Source organism: Meleagris gallopavo, chromosome 6, assembly GCF_000146605.3.
Source record: "Meleagris gallopavo isolate NT-WF06-2002-E0010 breed Aviagen turkey brand Nicholas breeding stock chromosome 6, Turkey_5.1, whole genome shotgun sequence".
Taxonomy (NCBI): domain Eukaryota; kingdom Metazoa; phylum Chordata; class Aves; order Galliformes; family Phasianidae; genus Meleagris; species Meleagris gallopavo.
In genome coordinates, this window is record NC_015016.2 from 24534855 (window position 1) to 24546180 (window position 11326).

Here is an 11326-nt window from a genome sequence, read left to right on the forward strand (position 1 = left end):
ATAAGAAAGCTGGTAAAAATCATTGCTATTGTCAAAAGTTACTTTACCTGTAAGGGTATTGAAAGGTCTTTAGGAAGTGATAAGGAATTAAAACTTCTTTAAATTAAATTCTAATGAGGAAGAACCAGCCATGAATACTTAAATATACAGGATTACATCCTAAATTATACAAATATAAAACTGAAAATAAATTTAAATTACAAATGGAAATCAAGGCACCAAACAAGAAATTCATTCACAGTATTGTTTATTTTTTCATTTATAATTTAAGAACAAAACTTACTTTCAGGAATTGAACAGTTAGCATGAACTTCATAGCAAAAAGGTTTAGCATCAGATCTTTAACTTGTTTTCTATTTTTTAAGTATAGATTTGGTCTATGTTATTTTCTGAGCATTTTGGCTTGCCAGTCAACACAGTCTCCCTCTTGAATGTGACTTTTGCTAGCCAGCACTAATACATCACTTTGTTCAACCAATCACCAATTCCAGATGTATTCTTAGTCTCCTTTTAGCACAATGTATTTGATGGTATTTTTAAAATTTCTTAAGGCTTTGTTCAAATATAAATGGAACTAAATTGAAAATTTACTGAACTTAAAACTTTTTTTTTCTTCAAACATACTGTGCTTGAATTTATCAAAACCATTTTATCATTAAGGAACTCCAGCCAATTAGTAAAATGTTTCTAATGACCAGGCTCCAAGTAGCGTTCAGGCATGCACAAGTACAGAACATCTCCTTTGGAAGCTTGCCAAGCATTTATGTAGATTATGTATCTCATTGCTAGTGGGACTGCACTAGTAATTGAGAGCCTAATTTTTTTCTTTTCTTTTTCTCCCCTCTGGGTTTGGGCTTTGTTTGTACCTAATGTGCTCAATTAGTTTACTCTGTTGTTTCACATTCTCTTTACAGATCTAATTCTATCACCTTCAAGTTGAATTAAGAGTTATTAAGTCCAACCTTTTGCCACCTGTTTTTTAATCGGGAGCTCTCTACTTTTTAAACTTCCAGTTCCTAAGTTTCACAAATTATAGAATTAGTTCTCCACTCTTGCAAATAAGAATCAAAAAAATAAGGCAATATATTTTCTGTGCAATGAAAATTGAAAACATTTACATAAAGGTCAAGATAAGCTTCACTGTGAAGCCCATAGATACAGCACCATGATTTTGTTCTGTTTGTAAGTCTGGCTTCCCTTTTGATTATACATTCATTCGGAAAACATCACACTCACCAAAAGGGTAAGGCTCATGTATATACAGTATTTAAAATGTTAACAGATTGCAGCAAGTCTACACATAAAACTGACTGCCATGGTTCCAAATTTAATTATCAAGAGGTTTATTTAAAAAAAAAAAAAAAGGTTTTCCAGGTCTAAATGAATAAACACTTAATAATAAAGCTTATTGACTGTGCAAAGACCTATTTTCAGGTAAACAAAAAAGAATCATAACCTACAACTACTCATCAGACAAAATGAGAATAATAGATTTCTCTTAAGGCAGAAATTAAATTATATACCAGGTTAAAAGCCGCCTTAATATTAACTACAACTAACTCCTTCAGCATTTAAAATTTGGCATTAATATCTATTAACTACTGTGCTGGGTAGAACTCAACTGATGTTCCAAGAAGCCCAACTTTGGAGACTAAAAACTACACCAGAGTAAAGTCAACCTACTAGCTATTTCTGCCATTATTAAACAAAATATCTAGATTTATGTTACTAAGTTATAGAAACTTTTTAGAAAGAAGTATGAAATATTGGCAATGACAAAACAGATTTTAAAAAGCTATCATTGAAAAAGTTAGAATACATAGTCAGAGGAATTTAAATGTTTAAAAACAGATTCACATATGTCCATCCAGTTGAAGATTAGTGTATTAAAAAATGTTAAGAAAATACTTTGTTTCAGTTCAACTGCACTTGATTCAAGTACAGTTTGGAGATTGGCTGATATAAATTAAACATGGTCACTGGCTCAGCAGCCAGAAATACAGAAAAATGTACATGTTCACAGGATAAATAGAAGTCTCTTCCTTTGGAAAAGAAAACAAAACAAAAAAATAGCTATCTCACTCCAATGCGGGAGGTCATCCACTCCAAGCCTTGGCATAACCTGAAAGATAGAGATATAGTATATTGGTACTAGTTTTGTTCCAACATCTTAACAGTGTTCTTAAAATAAACTACTAAAAATAAATAAATCAGCTAGAATTGGAATTGTGAACTGAATAAATTAAGTTAACCCTGCCTAGGCTTTAACAATAAAAAGTTGATCAAGCATGCTATTTTATGGAGGCTTGACACTGTCTCAGTTATTTTCTTCTACAGCTAAAAGATGCTACTGTTCACTTATTTAGAAATATGGAACCATATAATAAGAAACTGCCTCCTTGAACACTACAGACTTTTCAGACTAGGAGTAAAAGACAGAGTAGGTTACTCAGACTGAACTGGTTCAAGAAAAGGTAGTATATTAAGAATTCAACAGCTCCACACAAAACTGTAAGTTTTTACTGAACACCAGGATTGCATGAGATCTAACCTGCCTGCATGGAATCTCACCTGCCTTCTCACTCAATTTGCATTTCTAGAAGTATCCCTAGATTAGATCTCTCCCAGATTCCGAGGAGAATTCCAGTTAGTGAGCTGTGGATTTTTTTTAAATGAGTTGGCATCACTACTGTCACAGTCTGAGAAATTCTAATTATTCGTTTTGATTTATTGTTTTTTCAAAGAAAGAAGTGTGGATGATTAATGTTTCTAAACTGATGCTCAAAAATTTCTCTTTTCCCAAGCAGCAGCTTGTTCAAAGACTTGACTTCATACATTAAGAACTCAAAACTGATCTTGGCAAAACTGGTAGGAAGTAAGCAGAGTTAACTCTCAGAATGCAACAATACAATGCAAAGATTCAGTCAATTCTTACTAGCCCATCCCATCCTACAAATGAAAGTTACCAGTCACTTTACAATATATATCCATGACATTAGAAAATAATTCATGCTAGAATTGAGAAAGATCTTCCCACTCCCCGATACTCAGTTGTACTCACTATTTGTGATGCCACAAGATCACATAGTTTTAAAGACTATAAAATGCAGCTGAAAAAACTTTAAGTATTAAACATTAGTAAACTGCTTTAAAAATCAAGATGAAAAAAAATCAGTGACCCCATTTATCACATATGTTACGTGTACTTAAATAGTACAAATTTACCCTTCTCCTGTCAAAGCACAACAAGACTGAATGTGCCATGGATGATCCTTTATGGAGCTAAGGGTGAGGTACGTAGATATCTCAGCAGCTGTCATGCAACCCTTCATGTCCTGCTTGTTTGCAAAGATGAGAACTGCAGCCTTCCGTAAATCCTAAAAGTAATTTAGAATACATACAATTGTTATACTAACAAATATCGTGTTAACTGTATTTCTCAGAAGAACTGCATTCAAGCTACAGTTACACGTTGTTACAACAGGCTTACTGCATTAGAAATTGATTACATTATTACTGAAGAAGTTATTTTGAGGTATTTTCCAGCACAGGGTATCAAATCATTATGTATAATATTACTACCCTTTTGGTTTTGTCCATATGTTAATTAAATGAAATCTTGTTAACATATATTTTGCAGAGCTCCACATCATCCAGAGAATGGCATTATCACCAGATAAACATTCCAAAATCTATATCATATGCTATTCAAACAGAAAAGCCTGCTAGATATCATTTCCTTGAAATTAGTTTCCACTTCATTAAACAGGTTCTGTGATGGTAAACAAAAAAGTAACAACAACTTAATTTAAGTTAACTACTTTTAAAACTCTTTTTGGAACAATAGAAAACTCCAATAATGCTGCTGCAGCTCTAGGAAAAAAAAAAAACAAACAAACAGAAGCTAATACAAAATTGTTTGCTCCCTGTATGGAAATTAGGATTCCACAAAGCAATGAAACAAGAGCTAGGATGCTTGGGTTTAGGATCAAAGAAGGGAAAAATAATGTAATATGCAGGCAGCTGGTAGCATCAATTACAAGTGTTTACCATACTTAGATATGTCTTAAAATATCAAGAATTTTTCCATCAATAGAAAAACAAAAAACACACATGGTCTAAAGATGAAAATTCACTATTACAAGTCGACTTCATTGCAGTCGAATCCTACTGATAATTTTCAAGAGATGACAGATCATAATCTGAGACCTTACAACGCTAATAACTAGTGAATTACAATTTAGGTTTCATCCAAAAAGCCATCTTTCCACCTTTTTAGGTAAAATATTTGCTCCTTGTACCAGATTCAAACTACATGAAAGTGTTTACTTCCAAGTTTATTTGAAACACTGAAAATCCCCTAGAGAAATTAACTCCATGGTTCCTTTGCACTGTATGAAATCCTTTTTCTGCAAAAAGATATTTAAGATTTAAACAACCCTAAATCAGCTTGAGTGTGATTACTGAAGGTTTTAATGTACTTTGCCTAGTCCAATATATTCCTAAACAGATACCCCAATATAACACAAAGGTACAAATAAAATAAGTCAGAATAAAATTGAATGTAATGTTCTGATAGTATGGTATATGGTACTTAATTTTAAGAAACAGAATTAAAACAAGAGAAAACGAATTGCCAATATATTTATTTTTTAATTTTCACAATTGACTAAAAAAGTAGTAGTGAACAATAATAGCCAACAACACGAATATGAAGTAACTAAAATTCAAGATAGTTCAAGATTTACAAAGTAAAGAGTGATTTAATTATAATCAAGTAAAAGCTAATTTGATTACAATTACATTACAATTACACTGGAAGAGTGCTTCATTATAGTTTTTCTATTTATGTTTAACATACAGTTTTAAACCATGCCCAACAGGCATGCACATAAAAGCTCAATTTTTCTGTCAGTTTAATTTTCGTTAACATAGGAAGCATGTAATGCTATTAGATTGTTCATCACAAAAGAAAGTAACTATCCCAATCCCTAGCTTACCTCATGAGCCAGCATCCTATAAAGTTCTTCTTTTGTAATAGAAAGTCGCTCTCTGTCAATGCTGTCAACAACGAGAATGATGAACTAAGGAAAAAAGTAGTATAAAACATAAGTACAAAGTATAAGTTACAGAAATCATGTTTTCAAGAGGCCATTACCACAGGTCTTTCTACATGAGACAAATGGACTTTCTGAACATGTTTGAAAATAGAACAAGAGGTTCACTGTTACAGTCTTTCATTAGAGCCCTAGGAATCATACACAAAGACTGATTGTACATTTCAGCACTGCCATTAAGATCTACTTCTGCAGTTCTGCAGTTAAATCTTCTAGTTGGATTTTCAGTCCCTGCATCATAAGCAGAACAGTGGTGTAGGTACCTAAAGCAGATCATGGATCCTACAGATCACAGATCACACGAACCTGCTACACGTTTATCAGTGAAAACAGCTATTCCTGCCCACTACTATTGGCATGCTCACAAAAAAAAAATTCTTTATTTTGAAAGAAGCACTTTCAGCAATTCACCTCTATGCAACTCACATGACTTAAAAAAAAAAAAAGAGTTATTTCAGAATTGTACAGCAGACCTCAGAAAGTTATTTACCTGTAGAGTTTTGCATTGTGTTATTGCACAACACCTTAACCTTGCTAAGTTGGCTTCTTACAACTTAGCACCCTTGTAGTTAGGCACTCAGAGACAGCCACGGCAGTGATTTTTTACCGTTTTTGCTCTTGCCAGGCATTCATATGGCCAAGCACTTCCTGAAACACTACTACACCCAAGATTTCCCATGGGAAGCAATTCTCATTAGTGTGAGAATTTCTCTTTAATCTCACTTTTTCTGTACCTTCTAGTTCACAGCCTTATAATAGAGGAAAAAAGACAATGTGACAGTCAGTAATGTTCTCTTAAATATCTTGTATATATTAGGCAACAGCATCCATACACAATTCGGTGCTCAACACTTGCCCTGCCTGGAGTGTGCACCAAGCAGCACAAACAGCATCACAGTTTGGAAAAACAAGTAGGAAGATCAAGAACGAAGGGTCTGATTAAAATTACAGAGTGTCTCTAAATGACACATTAAGATGGAACACATACTGCACTGCAGAGGAAGCCCAACAGATGACAAATGTGACAGTCTTCATCACTCTTCTACCCAGCTCTTCCACTGGGAATGCTTTTCAAATCTGTTTTACTAATGCTTTTTTCTTTTTTTGTTTTTTATAAGAATAACCTAACTATGAGAGCTCTCTCTCACCCAAAATCCTGTACCCATAAGCCTGTCAACATCTGTATAAAAAATATGATCTGATTCTTAGAAACAAACTGCAGAAAGTAGCCATATTAAGCTGAAACTAAGTGGAACAAGTATGTAATGAAAATTTGTGCCTTCTTTCTCCCCCATCATTCCAGGGATTTTTTTTAGATTGTTTCAATTTCTAGGTAAGGGAAGAAGGAAGAGACATACAAAAACTGCATGCGAGTTAACAAAAAAAAATTTGAAGTCACCATTTTAATGCTCCAACACATGCTCCAAATCACTGTCTCTTATAAAATTAAGAAGGCTCATTGCCCACTGAAAATGACTATGAAGTATGAAAAACTAAGTCAATTTAAAGCTGCTATAACTTTGAGGTGTCTAGCAAATGATGAGGAACAGTAAGGAATTATTCATTACAGGGTTGGTAGGACTAGCGTACCAAACAGATCCTCTTCTTTTCCAGCAGTTTCTATCAGACAAAGCTTCTACATGGAGTTCTTTCCAAATGCTAGAAAGCGTTGGATTTCACGTACTTAGTAGACCGAATACAACGAAGATTATCTCCAAGAGGATCAAAAAAGAACTAAGACATTCATATCAAATCCCAAAGCCAAACATACTTAATGAGCAAATGTAAATAATTTACTGTACCAGATATTGCTGGCAGAAGTTTCTTCACCCCATGTGTTTTTATGTCTACACACACTTTACCAGATAAAACCAAAAGCAAGTTTAAAATATAAAGCTGAGGACTGGAATATCATCACCAGGCGTTCAGTAGATAAAAGGTTTCTGGACATCTGAGCTAGATCACCCAAAGAGGGTGATAAGGAAAAAAAACAAATACCCAGACCTTTTCAGAGAGATGGAATGTTTAGAGAGTTAACACCTATTCTACTTTAAAGGTAGAGACATCTCTACTTTTAGTAGAAATTAGGTCTGGAGTCCTTTACATCAGTGCATAAACCTCAAAATAAGACTACAGAGATTTGAAGTACATATTGCATTTGCAACATTTTGGTCATTGCTAAGTTCTTTCAAACCATGGTGCATGACCAGTACCTTGTGACTTCTACACAGCTAGGATCTCCTTTCCTTTGAATAAAAGCCACAAGCTGATGAACTTTTTAAATACTGCTACCAATATAAGAGTTTTGTTTGTTATCCTTAATTATTATTACCTCAAAAGCTTTTCAGACTGGACATACAGAATTTAGGTTAACTACTGCAATTTGTAAAGTACATAGTAGAATTTGCTTTATAACCCACTTGAAAAAAAAACACTAAAGACCTCAATTTAATTTTTAATTTTTAATTTTATTTAATGTCATTATATTGCCTAGAAAAATAGTCTAGCTTCACATTTTGTAGCAAAGATCAAATATTACTTTAAAGCAGATACGTAAAATATTACGAGGAAATTGGCTTCATTTCAGAAACACATTAAGGTTTTGGGATTTGTTCCTTCTTAAAAAGATAAAAACAATACAGCCACAAACTTCATAAAAACTATCAGTATTCCTCGTTAAAGAAAAAAAACAACATAATTTTAAACAAATGTACCAAATCTGCATATTTCAAAGAAGCTTTTCATACCTCTGTGTTTGAATAGTAGGTATTCCATGACGACCTTAATGATTCTTGTCCTCCAATATCCCACATTAAGAAGTGGGTGTTTTTCACCACTATTTCTTCTACATTGCTTCCTATGGTTGGAGAAGTATGAACCACTTCGTTCATTAAGCTAAAGGAAAGAATAGCACATCATAAAGGCCAGTCAATACACTTCACAAGACTTGTCAATAACAAAAAATATGTTGTAGAAGCATTTCTAGCTTCAATAAACAAGTTGAAAGACTAGGAATTTTTCAAGTTACACATTCACATTCTTAAGGTAATGAAGTAAAAAGATTAGTTAAACGTGAATTTAGTTTGGTGACTACGGTTGACAAAATTCTTGTCTTGTTTTTGTATCACACTACAGATACCAGCAAGGGAAAGTAAGCAAGCCTTGTAATAAATGCAGATAGCTCATTAAAAAGACACTACTGGATTCTTAAAATGCAAGTTTCAAAAGGAGAAGAAGTTGTGATTCTGAAGATCACAAATAAAAAGAACATTCAATTGTGCAAAATACAAATCAAAATACAGTGTAATCAGAGCACTCAACTTCACAACCTGACTTCAGACCAAATCATACCAGGATCCCCTGGTTTCTCAGCTGAAAATTTCTCAGTTTTACCTTCAAGCTTTGGTAAAGTACACAGGAAGAGGCTTTTTCTTGTTTTATCTTTTAAAGGTATCCTCTGCTGCCTTCATATCTAAACATATGGATAGCCAACTCATTATGCACTTTCCTTTATCTGCAACCATAACAGTAACCAGGTTCCTGCCAATATCCTTGGATTTATCACAGATATTCCTGCAAGGCTGGCAAGATTTGGGAGTGATACAACACAGTGCAATGATGCTATTGAAAAAGTTTATGGTAGGACCCAAGTGATGAAATACTATTATTAGGAAATCTTCCATCACAAGTCTTAGACATTGCATACAGGAAGCATTTATGGATCATGCAGGGTGGCTACAATTCTCATTAATTTGAAAATCAAGTTCTCTGCATTTCTGGGTCACAGGATTTTTTTTTTTTTTCCAATTCTTAGTAATAAAAATAGGCTTTGATAACAAGGGAATTTGCAGGTCGCTTGCATATATAATTTTAATAACTAATTAATAATTAATTTACAATTCAGTGCTAAAACACTCCAGTTCCTTCACTTTGCATGTCAATACTAAAACCAAGCATATTGTGATCAACTAATGCCATTCATGTACAAACTGATTTAGCACAGCCCCAGGGATTCTGCTAGGTTGCAAAACTCAATCTCCAATCTTAGTGACAAATACTAAAATGTAAGCAGAATAACAAATCTGAATGATAGAATCATTAAGGTTGGAAAAGACTCCTAAGGTCATCCAGTCCAGCCATCCACCTACCACCAATACAGCCCAATAGCTTGTATACTTACAACTGGTAAAGAATGGTTGTCTTTCCAGCATTATCAAGCCCCACTATGATTACTTTATGCTCTGCATATAAGGAAAGAAAGACAAGAATGAACTAGTGGAAATAATAATTCTGGTTAATTACTTTTTCTCAATTGAGAAAGCAACAGCATGTTCACCCGAGTTCAATAGCCTACACAGAGTAGTTTCAGCCTCCCGGGAAAAAATATAACCAACAAAACCACTTTCTGGAGAGTACAGCTTAAGGACAAATCAGCATTGGAAGCCTTCATACAGGAATGCTTACCTGTATGGCTACTTCATTTAAAAATATATCTATTGTAGAAAGATAAATAGAAATAAAAACATTCACTTGAAAGAAATATCCATATTAATACCTGTAATACAACAGTCAAATCACCTTAAGTTACCGAGAATTTACCAAGAGCTAGTTTTTCAGAGCATGGATGAGTCTGCTGCTCCTCAGTCATGCAAAGCACATCCAAAGATTGCTGCAAACACAGTCTAAGTTGTAAGGCTTAACAGCAGCCAATAGTTAAGGAACCACCACCATCTGCATGGTAAAAGAAGGAAGCTGTATTTTCAATAAATCTCAATTTCCAACACACCAGTTCTGAAAAGTTCTCCTTACATAATAGTGGATGTCCCCAGTGCTGCAATGTTATTATTCCAGGCACAGGGGAAACAAAGAGAGAACTCCAGAACGTATTCTTTGTACTTATTCCTTTTTAGAATTTCAAAAACAACACGATAGCCAATTAAAATGTGATGTTCTTTAATACATATCTGAAGTTACAAGATACTGATCTGCTTGTTGATGAAAAACCAAAGCACTTGAGAGTAGAGAGAAATTACAAACAGATATCATAAGGAAAAATTGTAAAAAAAGCTTGTGAACAGTCTTCAGTTTTTCTTTTTTTCCCCCTATGAGATATACTTCAACAAGTATTACCTATTTCCCTTTACTAATTTCCCTTCTGCTGCATCCTGCCAACTAAGGAAATAACTTTTCCTGGCCTGAAGTCCAGTAATTCTTTTATCCACTTAAGTAGAGACACCACTAATTAACCATGTTCCTCAACACATAAATAGTATGAAAGCCTCTCTGCTTTCAAACCTAATAAATCATTCAATGTAACTGGACTGTCTTCTCTTTCAAATTCAGTTACATTTGAAGGGTTTTCAAAGCTTAGCACAGAAATATGCTTCTGTTGATTAAAATTGACCATGTTTTCACCTGTAGCCTGACTATCAATATCTAGACTACTAGACTACTATAGACTACTATCCATACTACTTCTGCAATGCTCTGTTTGCATTATTTTCAATGAGAAAAAAACAAAACAATTCCAGTTTGCTGCTGTGTCTGCTCTTCCAGCTATGCAATGGAATGCAGAGCCTTGCTTAGGAATGAACATCAGAAGCATCTGACAAAACACTACTACACTATTTAAAGTAAAAAAAAAAAAATAAATTCTTTTCACCACTCACTTCGCTTTTTTGAAAGCCACTGATCTGTAAATGGTTCAACACTAATGGAGGGGATGACAACTACAGGCAGAGCTTGTTGTGTCACTCTGTAGTCAAGAAGTATTTTATTTAGTAACTGAATGTGCATAAGCATATCACAAGTGTTTAATTAATGATGTAGGGATGAAATTTAAGTGACAAAAGTAGCAGTCTCCACCTTTTATTACTGCTTCCAAAATGGTCATCTACGATAACGGAAATCACTTACAAACATACAGGGAAGTCAAATCTCTATCTAGTTTGGTTAGGTTGTGGAATTTTTACTTGTGTACATAAGGAAAAATATGTGAACTTAAGAGCCCTATAAAGATTGAACAAAATTTTAAACAAGTACTTGTTTACAAAAGCCATTAGTTGAAGGCAGATTCTTTATGTAAGAAAAAGGTTGATTATGGTGTAAATCACAGGCAGTGACTTCTGTTCTGTGTTCTGCACTTACAGACTAACCCAGGCTTTTCCCTTACACTGGCTGATATTCAAACACAGTTAGGACCATATTCA

General features: G+C 33.9%; 1 protein-coding gene across 1 annotated transcript; it reads right to left on the minus strand.

Moving 5' to 3' along the window:
* Positions 1–230: 230 nt before the first annotated feature.
* ARL5B (ADP ribosylation factor like GTPase 5B) lies at positions 231–10705 on the minus strand. The gene is made up of 5 exons (XM_010712641.3): positions 9298–10705; positions 7865–8012; positions 5001–5084; positions 3226–3377; positions 231–2122 (listed from the first exon to the last, which is right to left on the minus strand). The coding sequence occupies exons 2-5, from the start codon at positions 8006–8008 to the stop codon at positions 2074–2076; spliced, it is 429 nt and encodes a 142-aa protein (XP_010710943.1). The 5' UTR covers positions 8009–8012; positions 9298–10705; the 3' UTR covers positions 231–2073.
* Between the last annotated feature and the right edge of the window lie 621 nt (positions 10706–11326).

Bases quoted from the DNA above. Each gene is read 5' to 3' on its own strand.
- ARL5B (XM_010712641.3), bottom strand. From the start codon at position 8,008: ATGAACGAAGTGGTTCATACTTCTCCAACCATAGGAAGCAATGTAGAA. The intron at 5,085-7,864 runs GTATGAAAAGCT...TTTTTTCCTTAG, and splicing joins CCTACTATTCAAACACAGAG to TTCATCATTCTCGTTGTTGA. The intron at 2,123-3,225 runs GTAAATTTGTAC...TCTATCTTTCAG, and splicing joins TGTGCTTTGACAGGAGAAGG to GTTATGCCAAGGCTTGGAGT.